Source organism: Oncorhynchus clarkii, chromosome 23 (genome assembly GCF_045791955.1).
Source record: "Oncorhynchus clarkii lewisi isolate Uvic-CL-2024 chromosome 23, UVic_Ocla_1.0, whole genome shotgun sequence".
NCBI lineage: Eukaryota > Metazoa > Chordata > Actinopteri > Salmoniformes > Salmonidae > Oncorhynchus > Oncorhynchus clarkii.
This window is the reverse complement of record NC_092169.1, coordinates 42,162,590-42,183,485: the sequence shown is the minus strand read 5'-3', so window position 1 is coordinate 42,183,485 and position 20,896 is coordinate 42,162,590. Positions and strand designations below refer to the sequence as shown.

Below are 20,896 nucleotides of genomic sequence, written 5' to 3'. Positions count from 1 at the left end.
CTGACAGCCGTGGTATATCAGACCGTATGACAAAACACTTATTTGGTAAACAGTTTATAATAGCAATATGGCACCTCGGGGGTTTGTGATATATGGTCAATATACCAGCCCTTTGCCGTGGTATATTGGCCATATTCCACATCCCCTCGGGCCTAATTGATTAAATGAGACATGTTATATTTGCATAGTATAATTTAATGGATATAGTTATTTTTATACATGTTTTGTTTGAGCTGCTTTTAAAAGCAAAAGTCGAATTGAAAACATTATTGACATAGTTGATTTTGATGTTCATAATAGCAAGCTGGGACTGATGGTTTGGTTACCACGGCAACTACTGTAGATATCTAGTAAACTTGCCAGCTACTTCAGTTAATGTTGAACACATTTCTACCGGAAAATTAACTAATTTCTATCAGCAAATGTATTAAATTATAGCCCTGGTATAAAAGGGATGATCAACTCGGGGCTCCATGCGTTCTCTGTAAAATAATGTAACTCCTTGGAAGGTCTGTTCCACGTCGTTCATTGTTTTCCATAGAACGCTTAGCCGCTCGTTGACTATCCCTTACTTAATGATCTCAACGAGGATCCCACGCGAGCGCCCTCCCACAATCTCATGTGATAGGTCAGTTTAGCTTGCTAATTAGCTTGCCTGCGTCAATTGGCCATGGTGATTGTCAATCAGAACTACCCGTACGCCCCCTTGCGCTGTAAATGTCTTGTCCTCGGAGGAAGCCCTCAAACTAACAGTTTGAAGAAAGGTTTTGCGACGGTGGTGCTTGTGGAGAGAGACGGCTGGGGCTTGGAGTAGCACCACTGAAGTGCACCAGTCGTTCCTTTCAATTTCCGAATTATTTCCCGTGGTTCTGGTGAATAACATTTATAGCATGCAATGACTTTGCACTCGTGGATACATCATCCGCTTTAGATTATTTGCTTGGTTTATTATTTTTTTCGTTTTAGGTGAATGGCGAGGATACTTGAGGTACAATCGAGAGTGAGTGGTTTTGACAATATGTGTTGCTGCAATATGGTATGCAACCTAAAGATTTATGGAATATAGCCAGATTTCCCACAATCTGTATGCGTTCTCATTCAGCCCGGTAAAAAATACATTATTTCTGCTCGGCATCATGTTTTTACTCTGGGTATATATGCTCTACTCCTGCGTGGGCTACTGCGCCCCCATGCCAAGTTTGGTCGTGGACAATAACCGGGGAAAGGAGACTGGGACGGGGTCGGTGGTCGGTAAAAAGACCGAGAATAACGCCAGAGCGGACCTCATGTCCAGACTACTCCCTATCCCACCCTGGGTGGATATAGAATCCGATTACGACGAACCATCCGTCCGGACCTCCTCCAGAGACCTGCTCAATAAAGAGATAGACGCGTACAGAGGAGTTGAGGACTGGGGTGAGATGAGGGGTGAGGGGCAGAGAGCTCCTGAACCCGGTGCGATGTCAAGTTTCTCCAACGACTTGGGGAGCAAGAAACTGCCGCAGGCGATCATCATCGGGGTAAAGAAAGGAGGGACGCGCGCGCTGCTCGAGTTCCTCCGCGTGCATCCAGACATCAGAGCTGTGGGAGCGGAGCCTCACTTCTTCGACCGTAACTACGAGAACGGACTGGAGTGGTACAGGTAAATACATCAACATTGTATGCTCTCACGTTCGATGTGCATTAAAGATAGGCTATCAGCCGTACATCAATGATTCCCATAGATCAACCAGCGCTATACAATAAACGGTGAGGGAATAGGCATGACAGTCATAGCTATCCATCCAGTTATTAGAGCTCAACTTCCAATAGTTGTCCATAGCAGCCTATTGCTTTTCGTTTCATTGCCTATATCTTCCATCCCCCAAAAAAACATATTGGATTGCAAACTGTGAAGGGTTTCTTCGCGTTAAAACATTCGAATATCGACTTAGAATGGTATAGTTAACAACGTATTTAAATCACAGGAAAAGCTTGATTATCCTATTTATTACAAAGTTGTAATCATTATATAATTAAACAGTGCATGTAAAGGATTCGATATCAGAATTCAGGCGAATTGTGTCTGTGCGTTTTTTACAATACGATTTGTATTGATAATGTATCAAATAGAACTAAATATGTCCGGAAAATCAATTTAGTTAACTCCATAATGCATACTAATAGGTCTTGATCATATCTCTATTTGCCACATAAATGTATTCTATATAAATGTTTAGGGATAATGTCAGTGACCATATTTGGGCCGATAGAATATCTTTATAAGACACAGTTATTTACTATTATTTCAATCGATGTTTTGTCCTGTATATTTGTTAGTAAGGTGCTTTTCCAAAATCCAATCAGTCTTGGCATCAACGTGGACATATGATCATCCAGTATTCAAACCTGAGTAAAACTGTAGGGTAATTGAATAGCATTAGTGAGAACAAATTCATATTTTTGTATTCATCTTTCACCATGTTCCGGGAGTAGGCTAGACTATGCCTGAATCAATACACTGTCACATAGGCTAATCTATGGGCTGTGCGGTTTCCACGTTGTGCAGTGGTCTCTATTGGACACAGTGCAACATTGCAAGTTAACGGGTTACTTTTCAGCTCTGTTGAGGTGAGTTTAACCTTTGAATATAAATAAATAATTGGAATGAATAGAAGCTAGTTATACATGCGTTTCTTATACTATAACGCTGAAAAGGTTAGGCAATGTGCACGTTGTGGTCTGATGTGGAAATGTAATGAATTCAAGATCGAGAAAGTGTAGGCCTAATGTATTTGAAGTAAGATGTGCTTGATTACTTTCATTATTAATTACAGTTTTTTATATTTACACATTTCAATAGAAATACATCATACATGCACTCGGATGGAACAGTAATTACTCTACAACACAATAGCACTGAGCTTCTCTGAGAACATCAATCAAACAAAAATGATTCAAACGTGTTTTCAGATGGTAGCTATACCTTGACACCGGCCATTTACATTTTAACAGACAATGAGTGGCAGGAGGCCTAATATACTAGGCTAAGTAGGCTACTGTAGTAGAAAGAATAAAACATTTATGCCAGAATTACTTCAATAATTAATTAATACAAAATCCCACCAACAGTATGAGCGCTATTCCTTGATCAATATTTGGAAATACATGACCCACCCTGTCCCTCCCTCTCCTATATTCTTCATGCATAATTAAACATGATAAACAACGTGCAGAGCAAGTGTGACTAATAACACAAATATTGAGGACTCTATCTCGCGTTGCATTCTCTTGACTCGACCTGTAAAATAACTAGGGCCTACTCAATTGATGGCGCTTGGCTTAGCAATATAATTTAGACCTGTTTTTAAATAGGCCACTATAGTCAGCGACGACTCGGCAATTGCAACTCATATCCAATCAATATGAGTGGAACATTATGTAGCCTAATCATCTTACCTAAATAAATTAGTCAAAGCAACACTTTAAAAGAATGAAGTCCATGGATGAAATGTGTGAATTTTTATTTAAGTGAAACGTACCCGAAATAAACTTGAAGGTCTTTGCAGCAAAATCCGAGAGCATAGTGGATGGTTTCCTTCTCGCCTTAACCCCTGGGACATTGTTTTAGCTTAGGGAGAGTTTCTTCCTCTCTTTTCCCTGGACGCGGAGCAGAACTAATAGCTTATCTGACAAATTGATAAAAACACTTCTGGATTGCATGCCCCTCTGAATAACCGGATTTGGTGCAGTATGGTGTGAAGAGCCGGGCTGTTAAATTTGCGAGGTGGTTGAGGGCCCCAACTAAAGTAAGGCAATGAAATGAAAGAAAAAGCGGCATGAGAAATTTGGGTGTTTAGAGGGGGTGGCGGGCTCTATGGATTTGATTTAAAATAAAAACACTTTCTGCCGCCTACTTATTCAGGGAAGGATCCAACTTGAGCTTTTTAATTAGCATTGATAGACATAGCTTACAAGTAGGCTTTGATAAACTGTGCACACGTTTGCTGAAATACGTTATCCAAATGGTGCTAGTTATATCATTTTATTTACATTGTCCATTAACCCGATCTCCTCGTCACAAATGCATCATTTTAGAAAGAACATCCACGGATAATAGGGAACATTGAACAGTTTGTGATAACGGTAATGTGGACCATGGCTACGGTGTATTCTTTTGGGTCGGTGTTGCGGGTGAGTGCCAGAGTGCGCTCAGACTGCGCTCTGGGTGTTCAGAAATTCAGAGCGTTGGCGACTGTAACTGTGCTGCTGGCAACAATTTAATGACGCTTTTTTGCCGACGTTTACTGGTCATATTCAACGGGTGTTGAGTGTTCGTAAATTCATCAGTTATTCTGGTCTCGGAACACTCATACGAGAGTGCTCTGAAGTCAGGGTATATAGCCAGAGGGAATTTACCAACGCGCCCTAAATTTGAGAAAGTTCCAGAATGGAATGAAATTGGCATTCCATTTCTCCCTGACATTGGTCAGGAAGAAATCAAAACCAGTTTAATTGGAATGAATGGCAGTAGAGACATAATACAGATTTTTCTTAAGCAGGAAAATAAAAGAAAGGCATGGGATATATTAGAAATTGTATAATATAATTTTTGTCAACGTAAAGTATTGTCACAAAGTTATAAATAGAGTTTATACAGGTTTTATACACATTTTCTGTATAAATAGCCTCTGAAATATATGTAAACAGACGATAAATGTCAACATTTTGTTTTCTTGGAAAGTGTGAGTGCTTTTATGATACAGTATCAGTAGTTGTTGCATTTACAACTTGTCTCAGTCCTATCATCAACTGATTTCAGCCAGTGTACGGCTGTGGGTTGACTGCATTGTTTGAGTGGAATTTTGGAATATTGGCAGCTAATTTGAAAAATGTATGTAATCATTCCTCTAAAACTGTCTGGCTAGCTAGCTAACAAACATACAGTGCAGATCAATTCTACACAATCTTATCACATGACTGGCAAACCATGGTTGACCAATTCCCTGACCAAAATGGCTGACCTTTATCCCATCATAAGAAGGTTCATGGCCATTCTAGTATTCTAATTGTACGGTTGTAACCCTCTCTCTTGCAACACTGTTTACAGAGAAAATATGATGCTGGCTGGGAACCAACAGATAAAATAAACACAAATGCATCTACGTTTTATCTACTCCTGGCTGTGTTTTATCTGGGCTCCTGGTGGTGTGTTATCTGGGCTCCTGGCTGTGGTTTGGCTGGGCTCCTGGCCTTGGTTTGGCTGGGCTCCTGGCTGTGTTTTATCTGGGCTCTTGGCTGTGGTTTGGCTGGGCTCCTGGCTGTGTTTTATCTGGGCTCCTGGCTGTGTTTTATCTGGGCTCCTGGCTGTGGTTTGACTAGGCTCCTGGATGTGGTTTGGCTGGGCTCCTGGCTGTGTTTCATCTGGGCTCCTGACTGTGGTTTGGCTGGGCTCCTGGATGTGGTTTGGCTGGGTTCCTGGCTGTGTTTTATCTGGGCTCCTGGCTGTGTTTTATCTGGGCTCCTGGCCGTGGTTTGGCTGGGCTCCTGGCTCTGGTTTAGCTGGGCTCCTGGATGTGGTTTGGCAGGGCTTCTGGCTGTGTTTTATCTGGGCTCCTGGCTGTGGTTTGGCTGGGCTCCTGGATGTGGTTTGGCTGGGCTCCTGGCTGTGCTTTGGCTGGGCTCCTGGCTGTGGTTTATCTGGGCCCATAAACCCCTATCTGTTTCTATCTCCTTAGGCTTATCATTTGATGGGACAATGGTAATAATATTGGAACACAGTTAGATCTGTGGTCAAATTGCTGTTTAGTACAATTCAATCCCATTCAAAATCCTATTTTCCCTTACCTCTAACCCTAACCCGTACTCTTACCCTAACCTTAACCCAAAACCTAACCTTAACCCTAAACCTAACCCTAGCTCTTAACCCTAAAACTAACCCTAACCTGTACTCTTACCCTAAAGCTAGCCCTTAACCCTAAAACTAACCCTAACCCGTACTCTTACCCTAAACCTAGCCCTAGCTCTTAACCCTAAATCTAACCCTAACCCGTACTCTTACCCTAAACCTAGCCCTAGCTCTTAACCCTAAATCTAACCCTAACCCATACTCTTACCCTAAACCTAGCCCTAGTTCCTTACCCTTAACATAATTCTACCCCCCCCCCCCCAAAAAAAATCTAACCTTAAACCCCAAAAACGCCAAAAAATCCCCTGTTGGTCAAATTTTTGTTAGTTTACTATTCTTGTGGAGACTTCTGATCCCCACAAGAATAGTTAAACACATCCACACACACACACAAACACACACACACACACACACACACACACACACACACACACACACACACACACACACACACACACACACACACACACACACACACACACACACACACACACACACACACACACACACACACACACACACACACAACACACACTGTTCAACTGACTGAAAAGTTCAGCTGGGTTTTTCGATCTAACCCAGTTTGTCAGAAAGCGTCTCATGTTTTTAGTATGCTGTAGTGACTCCTCTCATGCAATCACAGATGTCTATATCTGGGCACCAGTTTCTTTTTTTCTTCAAGGAGAAGATCAACGAAAGGGATGTATGGGTCATTTATAAAGGGTTGTGTAATGCCATGATGTTCATTTGCCTTACACTGTTCTTCTCTGGCTAGTTTGCACCATCTTTGTCTCTGTGAGCCCATGGACACCTACATTTAGCCTTGGAATTCCTCCAACTAGAGAGAGAGATTTTCTCAGTCTTATACTTTTTAGAACACAACATGGATCACTCTTGTGTTCTACCCATAGAGATCCTATTCAATTAGTATTCTAATTCTATGGTTCTACCTCCTGGAACTGAACCTGAATGTAGATTTATTAGTTCTAGAGGTACTGTTAGGTCCATTCAGTTGGACTGTTTTCATTAACTGTTCACAATTCCTTCTTCACACTTTTCACTCTCTATTTCCTACCAGTTTCTTCTGTCATGTCAAAGCTTTTGTTTCCTCATCCAAATGACATGTAGATTTTATCTACAACTTAGTCTACATTTGTCAAGTTGATTATGATAGTTTGGTGGTATGTGGTGCTTCTCTTTCTGTGCTCACATTCCATACAGATGTATTGATCATGAAGGGGCTTTGATTTATAATGACTGGTTCTGTGGTTTGCTAACGTGTCGTGGGCTTTCATCTTAGCTGCCTGTCAGCTCTCTGCAGTGCTGTACTGAGCCCTTTCACGGCTCCTCCCAACAAGTGTTTTTATGGTTTAACATGTACTTCTGAACACTTATATCCACAAGGCTCCTTCTAACTTTCAAGCTCTAGATATGGAATCTGTCACTCTTGTGAGAATAACTGAGGAAAGATCAATCTGTACTTTTGCATAATGTCCCCAGCCTTTGCCTATAAGAAAGATACTAGTTGAGCTTAGTCTGAACAAAAGTTTATATTGAGTTTCTGGCATTCAAACTTTTTTTTGTCTTGAAAATAAAGTGGATTCTTCCCTTGATTTGGAGCTCTTGGGGAATGTGCAACGTTCCTTTGTTGACCGTTACTGTCTGTGGTTAATGAGTGTACTTATGATACTTGTGAACTGTCATGTTTATTATTATACATTAGGGAATGACGGCTGTTTGAACCTCTCTGGAACCTGTATACTCAGAACAATGACACCACCAAAGAGAGCTGAGGTGGTGTGAACATCTATATAATGTCCCTGCATTACAAAATGGCCCTTAGTTCACCATTACATGTAATAAAAAATATAAAACATGTTTAACCATGTAGGCCAGTTGAGAACAAGTTCTCATTTGCAACTGCGACCTGGCCAAGATAAAGCAAATCAGTGTGACAAAAACAACAACACAGAGTTACACATAAACAAACATACAGTCAATAACACAATATAAAAATATATGTACAGTGTGTGCAAATGTAGAAGAATAGGGAGGTAAGGCAATAAATAGACCATGGAGGCGAATTACAATTTAGCATTAACACTGGAGTGATAGATGTGCAGATGATGAAGTACAAGTAGAGATACTGGGGTGCAAAAGAACAAGAGGATAAAAAACAATATGGGGATGAGGTAGTTGGGTGTGCTATTCACAGTGTGCAGGTACAGTGATCAGTAAACTGCTCTGACAGCTGATGCTTAAAGTTAGAGATGGAGACATAAGAATCCAGCTTCAGTGATTTTTGCAATTCGTTCCAGTCAATGGCAGCAGAGAACTGGTAGCCAAAGGAAGTGTTGGCTTTGGGGATGACGAGTGAAATATACCTGCTGGAGCGTGTGCTACGGATGGGTGCTGCTTTGGTGACCAGTGAGCTGAGATAAGGCGGGACTTTACCTAGCACAGACTTATAGATGACCTGGAGCCAGTGGGTTTGGCAACGAATATAAAGTGAGGGCCAGCCAACGAGAGCATACAGGTCGCAGTGGTGGGTAGTATATGGATGGGGCTTAGACAAAACAGATGGCTCTGTGATAGACTACATTCAGTTTGCTGAGTAGAGTGTTGGAGGCTATTTTGTAAATGACAATGCCAAAGTCAAGGATCGGTAGGATAGTCAGTTTTACGAGGGCATGTTTGGTAGCATGAGTGAAGGAGGCTTTGTTGCGAAGTAGGAAGCCGATTCTAGATTTAATTTTGGATTGGAGATGCTTAATGTGAATCTGGAAGGAGAGTTTACAGTCTAGCCAGACACCTAGGTACTTATAGATGTCCACATATTCTAAGTCAGAACCGTCCAGAGTAGTGATGCTCGTCGGGCGGGAGGGTGCAGGCAGCAATCGGTTGAAGAGCATGCACTAAGTTTTACTTGCATTTAAAAGCAGTTGGAGGCCACGGAAGGAGTGTTGTAGTAATGACATTCCCATATAGAGAGTACAATCCATTCATGTGATGTATTAAATTAATATACATAACTCAGAAATAACCCCTAATCGATAATTGAAACGTGGATGGACTTTCTCAACAATACCAAGTTAATCTGGCTGCTGTTTTGTTTGCAGTGGTTGATCAAGGTTATGCTTCAGTCTTCTGTTGAAGGACTAGTTGGACTTAAATGGCGCCATCCCTGAGCAGGGTCTCTTTTTGGGCCTTTGAACCTTGTTTCCCTCCACCCTGTGATAAAGAACCAAAGAAGTAAACACTTAATGGCAGCTAGCTTTGGTTATCTAGTGTCATGACGTTGCCCTCTTTGAGTACAGCGAGCACCATCCCCCGCTCTCTGCTTCTACAACCAGACTGCTGTGGTCAGAGGTCGTAAATTCCTGAGAAGACCTCATGGACACACAGTTATAGAGAGTAGTTTTTCATGGAGACAAAGGAAATCCTTCCACCTCACAGAACTTGAGGTACGAACAAATTTCATGTTCCAGAGAAAGTGTAAAAGATCGGTGAAGAATCCAGCTACGAACTGGTCTGTTTGGCACAACTTGGGAAGCTCAAGAGAGACGGTGTGGCCACATTACCATTATATAATAGCCTCAGATATGAGGTTTACATCTAATTGTTGTATAAGCTGAATTAGTGAGTATGATACTGTTTGTATAATTGTGTAATTTGATTGTGTACTGTTTAATGAAGAAAAATACAATTCACTTTTGATTTGAACTAAATCAGAGGACCGCCCCTGAGCCCAGTTAGGGTCAGACATCCTGGGACAGCCCTCTTCTGCCATTCCGAATAAAACCCAACTTTGAGAAATTATCAGCAGACCATGTTTCTCTCAATCACGGGAGTACAAAGGTTGCAGACCATTGCTGAATCTTTTAACCATACCACGTGGTTAAACTATTAGACTATCGATACCGACAGAATAAGAACAAGTCTTTGATATTGACTACTAGTCTGCAGCTAGGAATTCAGTATCATTGAACGCGAAGAATGACAACTGCCGAAACATCCATTCTATAACGAATGTCACTTTGAACTATCCCCTCTAACCAAGACAGAGAGAGAGAGGGAGAGAGACGGACAATTCTACAAAATAAAGACTTTTCACCAGCGATCAAGACGACACACTGAGCATAAATATATATATTGATTGCAATTGTTCCCAAATGAGTGAGCATTCATGTGTAAATTATTAGCATTTTAATTGTTATAATTAACTCTGTAGTGACTTCTTGGTAAAACCCCCACTTCCCTTTTGTCAAACAAGCCGCCATGCCTGGTCAGCACATTCTATCATTTCATGTAACCATATTTACTATTTGTTTATGAATTTTTGTGAATTACTTTGTTAGTAATAAATAAATAATTTAAGACAATTGATGTATTGATGACTCATAGTGAAGACTGGGTTCGTGTAGATAACCAACAATTTACGACGTTTGGAATGAGACTAACATGAAGTAAAATAAATTCATCATTAATCAGAAGACTATTGATCACATATGAAAATATCTGAAAGGTTATATTGGGAAATTATAACTTTGTAATCTGAATACTTTCCTTGGTGCCCCAACTTCCTAGTTAATTGCAGGTACATGATTATTCAGTTTAATCAAGTAACTAATTACAGAGAATCTTTGATAAAATGAAGTCTTCAGTTTAATGATAGTAAAGACATGACACTAGTTAAGGCCTGCTTAGAAACTTCACCACAACAAAGGGACAAGTGGAGCATTGTTCAAAAGGGGGCTTCATAGTGGAAAAATCATGTTACGCTATCAAACTGGAGATGGTTGCAGAAGTCGGTGAGTTGATAGTTATCTATGGGCCAGCTTGTCCTGCCCCTTGCTTCCAGAGACCAGACAGGGGCTCATGTCCGTGTCAAGGACAGTTCTGGTTGGATGTCTCTTCTTTATCTCTTCACCACAGGAGCACTCCTGTTTACATGTAGGTGACCCAACACACACTGTCCTCTCCACTGACCTCTCCCTACTCTCTCTGGCAGGCAGAATGGCAGAAAGACTTCTCCCTACTCTCTCTGGCAGGCAGAATGACAGGAATACCTCTCCCTTTTCTTTTTGGCAGGCAGAATGGCAGAAAGACCTCTTCTGTTTTCTCTCTGGCAGGCAGAATGTCAGATAGACCTCTCCCGCCTCACTGGCAGGCAGAATGGCAGATAGACCTCTCCCTCTTCACTGGCAGGCAGAATGTCACAAAGACTTCTCCCTTTTCTCTCTGGCAGGCAGAATGGCAGAAATACCTCTCCTTTTCTCTCTGGCAGGCAGAATGGCAGAAATACCTCTCCTTTTCTCTCTGGCAGGCAAGATGGCAGAAAGGCCACCTGGTTTTAATGCCATGCGGGCAAAGTTTAAACTAATTTGATCGAACACGAAAGTCTGGAAGGAATGTGAGTGTTGTCCAAAAAAATAGAAACTACCTCAAATGGAGAATGATGGAGTCAGTCAACCAGCTTTTAAGTCTTCTCCTGTGACGAGGAAATGCTTTGAGACGCAGCTGTGAAACATTATAATTTTCTTCTCCAGTCAAAAGAATGGTCAACACACACACACAGACAGACACCAAACACACACAGATGACACAAAGCGTTGTCCCTGGGTCCTTAGAGAGTAGTGTGTATTGATTAGTCTGGCCTGATTGTAGGTGAAGCGTGTAGAAGGGTTAGATGGGTTAAGGGCCTTTGACTGGAAGCCAGTATGGCTGCTGCTGACTGACAGGCACTATGTGCTTGACCATCTGCAGAGCAGGAAAATGCTGCTGAACCCTACAGGGCTGCTGAACCCTACAGGGCTGCTGAACCCTACAGGACTGCTGGACCCTACTACGGGGCTGCTGAACCCTACAGGGCTGCTGAACCCTACAGGGCTTCTGAACCCTACAGGGCTGCTGAACCCTACAGGGCTGCTGGACCCTACAGTGCTGCGGAACCCTACAGGGCTGCTGGACCCTACAGGGCTGCTGAACCCTACAGGGCTGCTGAAACCTACAGTGCTGCTGAACCCTACAGGGCTGCTGAACCCTACAGGGCTGCTGAACCCTTCAGGGCAGCTGAACCCTACAGGACTGCTGGACCCTACAGGGCTGCTGAACCCTACAGGACTGCTGGACCCTACGGGGATGCTGAACCCTACAGGGCTGCTGAACCCTACAGGGCTTCTGAACCCTACAGGGCTGCTGAACCCTACAGGGCTGCTGAACCCTACAGGGCTGCTGAACCCTACAGGGCTGCTGAACCCTACAGGGCAGCTGAACCCTACAGGGCTGCTGAACCCTACAGGGCTGCTGGACCCTACAGGGATGCTGAACCCTACAGGGCTGCTGAACCCTACAGGGCTGCTGGACCCTACAGGGCTGCTGGACCCTACAGGGCTGCTGGACCCTACAGGGCTGCTGGACCCTACAGGTCCCATTGGGTATTCCAAATCTTTTCACTCCCTCAGAACACAGGGAGAAATATGGTTAGTTACGTTATTTACAGACTAACCTGCTGAGTATCCACTATCAACACAGGAAAACATGATTTGTTATGTCGATATACAAACTAACCTGCTGAATTAAGGAACCTGACTTTCCATCTGTGAGACAGAAAATGTATTCACTGTAAGGGATTTATCTGATGAGGTAGCTGAAATATTCTGTGAAACCGCAAACTGAAAACGGCTGCTATTACGTTGTAGTTATAGTTAGAGAGGAATGTTGACTCTGTGACGGTCTGATACGTTGCACTCTGATGGCTTCCTGTATCCTACATCCTGGCCTTCCCTCCCTCCACAGCTCCCCTCCTCAGGGGCCAACATGGCCGACCAGCCAACCGTACCGCTGACAGCAGGTTGACATCCCCTCCTCAAAGAGCGAGAGCAGCAAACATAAAAACAAGTAGCTCGAAACCATTCCTCAGTGTTGGGTAAACTTCCCCAGTGGTCCCAAATGAGAGAGGATTATTTTCTTTGTGGTCAGGCTTCAACCCTCAACCCTGACTGCCCCCCCCCCCCCCCATTCTCCCCTCCACCCCAAAATAACCCATCCTCTCATTTCAGAATCTCCTTTCTCCATTCTCCAGCTGTGCACTCCGTCTATTGGAAAATAAGAATAGTGTCACATGTTGTGCTCTGTCCGCCCGATCCTGGGCGGGTCTCCCTGCAGGCCTCAATGACCCAGAGAGCCCTTTGGTCAGCACAGAAGGGGAGAAGAGGCCCTCGCTCCCGCTGCCTAAGCCGGTATGGCCCTACTGAATGGAGGCTAGAATAGGGGTGGAGGAGGGGGCTGGATGCTGTAGAAAGGCAGCTTTGAGCTTGCATCCCCAAATTACCACCGGCTAATTGTGAAAGGGGTGACCTGGGGAGAGGGGAGTGGCAGCTAGCTAGTGCAGCACTGTGGTAACCTGGTGGCCCATGTGAGAGCCTATTGAGGACTGACCACAACATTGGGAAGAAGATGGCCGCCACAGGCAGGAACCTCCTACTGGAACTATGGATAAAAGACACTGAGCCGGAGAGGAACTCAGTGTCGCATGCACACACTCAAACACACACAGTAAATAACTTTAAAAAAAACTCTGACTATTGCTTGCGCTCATTCATTCACTCTGGATGAGGAGAGCAGACACTTGTTTGTCTGTCTGTTTCTTGAGAAATCGTTTATGTATTCCCCCCGGGACTGGAGTCAGAGCTAGATGAGGGAGGCAAGGATGAAGAATAAATCATTGAAAAAGAAGAAGATGAGCTATGGTCTTCTGAGGTAGTGATGTTCTTCCCCTCTCTCTCTCCTTGAACAGACCCTCCCTCTGTGGTGTTGGTGAATTGGGCAGTATTTAACGAGGTGATTATTTGGATGTGGGAACACATGTCAGAGCAATATCAGACCTCCCTCTTGAGTTAATGGTCATTCATTGCTGCTAAATAAACACTGTTTGGCACGTTAAAAAGAGCTCAGGGGCTTGGAGTTGGAGAGAAAAACACATAAGCTTTCCTATATGCTTTGTTATTCATTAGCCTCTTTCTTACACAGCTTTCCTTCCAACACCATGGCCAGTCTGTGTTCTGTTGGCTTTGCTCCCCCAGATATTAAGAGACGAGAGTGGTAGGTGAGAAAGGGGTGGGCGTGGAGGAGGAGGAGAAGGAGATGACAGTAAACCTGTAAACCTCGACTTGTCCCAGGTATTAAGTCCCAGAGGTAACCATTAGGGTGTGGTTGAGCATTGGCAGGGAATGAGGATAGGGTAGGGGCTGGGGCTGTGAGAGGGAAAGTGAGAGTTAGGTAGCAGGGACTAGGATGTGTTCTATTTATCCTCGGCCATAAAAGAGCACACCTCATCAGGAGCTCTGAGTGATTTCTCTCTCTCAATTAATTTCAAGGGGGCTTTAACGGAATGGGAAACATATATATATTGCCAAAGCAAGCACTTGCCAAAGCAAGTGAAATAGATAATAAACAAAAGTGAAATAAATAATAAAAAATGAACAGTAAACATTACACTCACAAAAATTGCTAAAATATTAGAGACATTTCACATGTCATTATGTCTATATGCAATGTTGTAATCATGTGTAAATATTTAAAGTACAAAAGGGAAAATGAATAAACATAAATATAGGTTTTATTTACAATGGTGTTTGTTCTTCACTGGTTGTCCTTTTCTTGTGGCATCAGGTCACACATCTTGCTGCTGTGATGGCACACTGTTGAATTTCACCCCCAATTTCTCAAAATAATTTTTGTTTTCAAATTCTTTGTGGGTCTGTGTAATCTGAGGGAAATATGTGTCTCGAACATTGTCAAATATTTGGCAGGAGGTTAGGATGTGCAGCTTAGTTTCCACATTTTATGGCGGCCTTTCTCAATAACAAGGCAATGCTCACTGAGTCTGTACATAGTAAAAGCTTTCCTTAAGTTTGGGTCAGTCACAGTGGTCAGATATTCTGCCACTGGGTACTCTCTGTTTAGGGCCAAAGAGCATTCTAGTTTGCTCTGTTTTTTTCTAAATTGTTTCCAATGTGTCAAGTAATTATCTTTTTGTTTTCTCATGATTTGTTTGGTTCTAATTGTGTTGCTGTCTCTCTCTGTCTCTCTCTCTCGATAGTGAATGGTCCTCAGAGGAGAACAGCTCATCTCCAAGGCAACCCAGCCAATCAAACCCAGGGGCCAAACTCCCATTGGCTCTCTCTCTCTCTCTCTCTCTCTCTCTCTCTCTCTCTCTCTCTCTCTCTCTCTCTCTCTCTCTCTCTCCACTCTCTCTATTGGTTCTATCTTCTGCTTTCCTTTAGTTCCTGATCAAAGCACTGGGTGGAGTTAGCATTCTTTCTTTCCCTGCACAGTTATAAAGCTACACTATAGCACTGGGTGACGTTAGCATTATTCCCCTGCACAGTTGTACAGCTACGCTATAGCAGTTTTCTAAACTGAACATCTAACATAAAGAGTTAGTAGAAATCGTTTTAACTTGGACCATATTGAAAACCGATTCTGTTGAAAAACGTTTCTTAAATTGAAGCAAACGGAATGAAACAGGGATAAACATACCTGAATTTGTCCTATAGAAACTCACATTTGCAACTGTTGGATTAATGATTACACCCTTGATCAGCTAGATGCAGACAAGATTGTGAAAAGAGTTATTGAAAATTCTCTCAACCTGTGCACCTACGTTGTACATTTTCATTCATAGGCTAGGTTGTAGCACCCTCCCGATGGGTACAGGGTAGACTAAACCAATAGATGTTATATTGAGCTGGGTGAATGGAATATGAATGACAGTCATCCAACATGCTGTAATAGAAATAAGGCAATGCCCATCTTAAACGGCACCGACCGCCACTGGTGTGTACGTGTCGAGGAAATGTCTGCGCTCGGAGTAGATTTACTTGTTGGCATGGCTCACTATTGCAGTGTCAGCTATACCTTATTTTGTATCACATGTCAATCAAAGTGATGAGGTGAATGTTGTCTTACCCAAGGAACCAATGGGACCTCCATCGTTCTGAAAGGAATTGTGAAAGAGAAGGAACCTTTTAGCATAGCTAGTCCTCATTCCTCCTGCTTCAGTAGAAAACCACTTCTATAAATGGCAACAGCTCAAGGTAGAGACTCGGGTTGCATCCCAAATGGTACCCTATTCTCTAGTACCTATGGGTCTTGGTCAAAAACAGTGAGCTACATGAGAGGAGGAAGTGAAGGGGGCACATTATATCCCCACCCCTCCACTCTCCTACTCCTCCACCACCGTTCTCCCCCACCCCCCTACTCACCCACCAACGTTCTCCCCCACCCCCCTACTCCTCCACCACCATTCTCCCCCACCCCCCTACTCCCCCACCAACATTCTCCCCCACCCCCTACTCCTCCACCACCATTCTCCCCCACCCCCCTACTCCCCCACCAATGTTCTCCCCCACCCCCCTACTCCTCCACCAACATTCTCCCCCAGCCCCTACTCCCCCACCAACATTCTCCCCCAACCCCCTACTCCTCCACCAACATTCTCCCCCACCCCCCTACTCCTCCACCAACATTCTCCCCCAGCCCCTACTCCCCCACCAACATTCTCCCCCACCTCCCTACTCCTCCACCACCATTCTCCCCCACCCCCCTTCTCCTCCACCAACATTTTCCCCCACCCCCCTACTCCCCCACTATCCTCACTGTTTTATTTATACCACATGGAGAGCTGCCTCTTCTTACCAGAGTCATTTTATTAACACCCAGTGATGTCACTTACCCTGCATGGCCACATGCCTGTAAGAAATTGTTTTAACCTGGACCATATTCCCTCTCTGTGTGTTCAGTAGGACTGTTTGAAGTTAGTATGCAGGTTGTTCCTGTAAGAGAGAGCAGAGTTGAGTGGAGCTTTACTGAATTGTTGGACAAATCCCGGAACAATGTTGATTTACCTAGCAGCAAGGTATGCACCTTTACCTCTGCAAACCTCCACCAGAACAATTTGAATAAAATAAATACACAAATTAGATCCAGAAGGGGTATTCAACCAAGGGTCACCGAAAAATGAAATAATGATATATTCACTACCGGTGGGCAAAGCTGTCATCAAGGCAGAGGGTGGCTATTTGAATAATCTCAAATATAAAATATATTTTGATCTGTTTAACACTGTTTTGGTTACTACATGATTCCATATGTGTTATTTCATAGTTTTGATGTCTGTCTTCACTATTATTCTACTATATAGAAAATATAAAAAATAAAGAAAAACTCTTGAATGAGTAGGTGTTCTAAAACTTTTGACTGGCAGTGTACACTAAACAAAAATATAAACGCAACATGTAAAGTGTTGGTCCCATGTTTCATGAGCTGAAATAAGATGCCAGAAATGTTCCATACACACACAAACCTTATTTTTCTTTTACACCCACTTTAGTGAGCATTTCTCCTTTGCCAAGATAATTTTACATTTAATTAATTTAGCAGACACTTATCCAGAGCGACTGACTTGTCCCCCGTGGGAATTGAACCCACACCTGACAGGTGTGACATATCAAGAAGCTGATTAAACAGGTGCACCTTGTGCTAGGGACAACAACAGGCCACTTTAAAATAATCAGGTTTTGGTCACACAACACAATGCCATAGATGTCTCAAGTTTTGAGGGAGTGTGCAATTGGCATGCTGCCTGTAAGAATGTCCACCAGCACTGTTGCCAGATAATTTAATATGAATTTCTCTCCCATAAGGAGCCTCCAGCGTTAGAGAATTTGGCAGTACATCCAACCAGCTTCACAAGCGCAGACCACATGTAACCATGCCAGCCCAGGACCTCCACATCCGGCTTCTTCACTTGCAGGATTGTCTGAGACCAGCCACCCAGAGAGCTGATGAATGTGAGGAGTAATTCTGTCTGTAATAAAGCACATTTTGGGGCAAATACTAATTGTTATTGGCTGGTTCTGGCTCCCCAGTGTGTGGGACTTTTCCTTTTTTGCTAATGTCCCTGGGTTGCCGGTTTGCCTGCGAGGGGGTCACTGAGCAAGGAAAGGTTGAAGACCCCTGAGACACAGGACTGGACTAACTTTGGCAGGAACAGTTTGAGTTTCCTAAATAATTGTGAGAAAAAGGTAAACTATCATATAGTGAGACAACAGGATATGATTATCCTGTGGAACTGAGCACAGAAAAGCACAGCAAGACGTACGTGAGGTAAAAATACAGTGAATAATTACTGTATAACAGTTGAAAAGTCTTGTGAAAACAAACTCTAAAGTGTTCTGGCCAAGGCTCACATATTTTGTTGGCAGGACCCATTTCTCAAATGTCTTTTTCAAATCTCAGATTTTTTTTGGTCTTTCTGGCATGGAGTGTGAGCGGATCATGTTTCGCTGCGAACCATGAGGCCCTCGCTAGAGACAGCGGAGGGCGAAAAGAAAACATTTGTCATCGTGCTGTCGATGGTTATCCGACATACAAATGAAATAATGAAACCCTGAAATCTCGCTCCATCTTGGACATCAACGCTGGCCGATAACTGGAACTAGCAGCAGTTGGTTAACAACGTGTGCCCCGACCAGCTCACTATACTTAACTGCAATTTATCTTGTCTTCGGGATGCACTGAGATATTATAGCAGACATTATCTAGGCTATCATCCAAGACCGCGCTTTAGAACTGCCTGAGGATCCAAGAGCACAACAACACTGCTGTCATTATTCTCATCACAAATGAACAGTTTAATTGTCACTTGTGTTACTATTGCCACACAACACTAATTATATGTTAGCCAGAGGAATTTTTACACCATTAACCCACACCACAGCTGTACTGTCTGGGAGTAATGGAGGAGAGACATGTCATGGTGAACACACACACACACACACACACACACACACACACACACACACACACACACACACACACACACACACACACACACACACACACACACACACACACACAAATACAAATATGGATCCCTGTAAACTGACTGACAACGGGGAAATCCCCTCGTTTTGTAGCTCACCTGCCTTTAAAAAGTTCTCAGGCAGTTATGGATGTCAGCCAATTCAAACAGGATGCAAAGTAGCGTGTGTGTATATATACATGTGTGTCTGTGTACACTACCGGTCAAATTTTTAGAACACCTACTCATTCAAGGGTTTTTCGTTATTTTTAATATTTTATACATTGTAGAATAATAGTTAAGACATCAAAACTATGACATCAAAACACATATGGAATCATTTTGTAATGAAAAAAGTGTTAAACAAATCAAAATATATTTTATACTTGAGATTCTTCAAATAGCCACCCTTTGCTTGATGACAGCTTTGCACACTTGTGGCACTCTCTCAACCAGCTTCACACTGTCTTGAAGGTGTTCCCACATATGCTGAGCACTTGTTGGCTGCTTTTCCTTCACTCTGCGGTCCAACTCATCCCAAACCATCTTAATTTGGGGTCGGGTGATTGTGGAGGCCAGGTCATCTGATGCAGCACTCCATCACTCTCATTCTTGTTAAAATAGCCCTTACACAGCCTGGAGGTGTGTTGGGTCATTGTCTTGTTGAAAAACAAATGTTTGTCCCACTAAGCCCAAACCAGATGGGATGGCGTATCGCTGCAGAATGCTGTGGTAGCCATGCTGGTTAAGTGTGCCTTGAAATCTAAATAAATCACACACAGTGTCACCAGTAAAGCACCCCCACACCATCACACCTCCTCCTCCATGCTTTACGGTGAAAAATACACAAGCAGAGATTATCCGTTCACCCACACTGCGTCTCACAAAGACATGGTGGTTGGAACTAAAATATCTCAAATTTGGACTCCAGACCAAAGGACACATTTCCACAAGTCTTGGTCCAAGCAAGTCTCTTCTTATTATTGATGTCCTTTAGTGGTGGTTTTCTTGCAGCAATTCAATCATGAAGGCCTGATTCACACGGTCTCCTCAGAGCAGTTGATGTTGAGATGTATCTGTTACTTGAAACTCTGTGAAGCATTTATTTTGGCTGCAATTTCTGAGACTGGTAACTCTAATGAACTTGTCCTCTGCAGCAGAGGTAACTCTGCATCTTCCATTCCTTTGGCGGACCTCATGAGAACCAGTTTAATTATAGCGCTTAATGGTTTTTGGAACTGAACTTTCAAAATTCTTGAAATTGTCTGTATTGACTGACATTCATTAATTAAGGCTAGGCGGACATCTTCCGGTGAAACAGGAGGGCGCGCATTTCAAATAAATAATGATACAAATAATGGATATTAAACATTTAGGTACAAACAAGTGTCTAATATTGGTTAAAAGCTCAAATTATTGTTAATCTAAATGCGCTGTCTGATTTACAGTAGGCTTTACAGTGAAAGCATGCCATGAGATTGTTTTGAGGACGGCGCCCCACATCAACATATTTTCCCACTGGCACAGGTCTCATAAATTCACAAATAGCGATTAACTTCTTGCTCCTACTTGAGACGCAGATGTCTCAAGTAGACACCTGGAAATGCAAATGCGCTACGCTAAATGCTAAATGTACTCAAACGTTCATCAAAATGCACATGCAGGGTATTGAAATAAAGCTACACTCGTTGTGAACCTAGCCAACAAGTCAGATTTTGAAAATGCTTTTCGGCGAAAGCATGAGAAGCTATTATCTGATAGCATGCAACACCTCAAAATGCCTGAATGCGACGTAAACAAAGATTTAGCTTATCCGGCGCTACACAAAACGCAGAAATAAAATATAAAACATTCATTACCTTTGACAAGCTTCTTTCTTGGCACTCCTATATGCCCCATAAACATCACTATTGGGTCTTTTTTTCGTTTAAATCGGTCCATATATACCCAAAATAGCTTTCTATGGTAGCTGTGTCATTCAGAAAAAAACATTGTTTTTAAACGCTGCGTCATTTTTTTAAATTAAAAAAGTCGACGATAAACTTTCACAAAACACTTCTAAATACTTTTGTAATCCAACTTTAGGTATTAGTAAACGTTTATAATCTATCAAAATGATTACAGGGCGATGTGTATTCAAT

General features: G+C 42.8%; 1 protein-coding gene across 1 annotated transcript in view; it reads left to right on the top strand.

Moving 5' to 3' along the window:
- The first annotated feature begins 743 nt into the window (after positions 1-743).
- Positions 744-20,896, top strand: part of LOC139381090 (heparan sulfate glucosamine 3-O-sulfotransferase 3B1-like) — a 39,572-nt gene continuing 19,419 nt past the window's right edge. Inside the window, exon 1 of the mRNA XM_071124342.1 lies at positions 744-1,642. Within this exon, the coding sequence (XP_070980443.1) occupies positions 1,056-1,642 (587 nt within the window). The 5' untranslated portion in view covers positions 744-1,055. The remainder of the gene's footprint in view (positions 1,643-20,896) is intronic.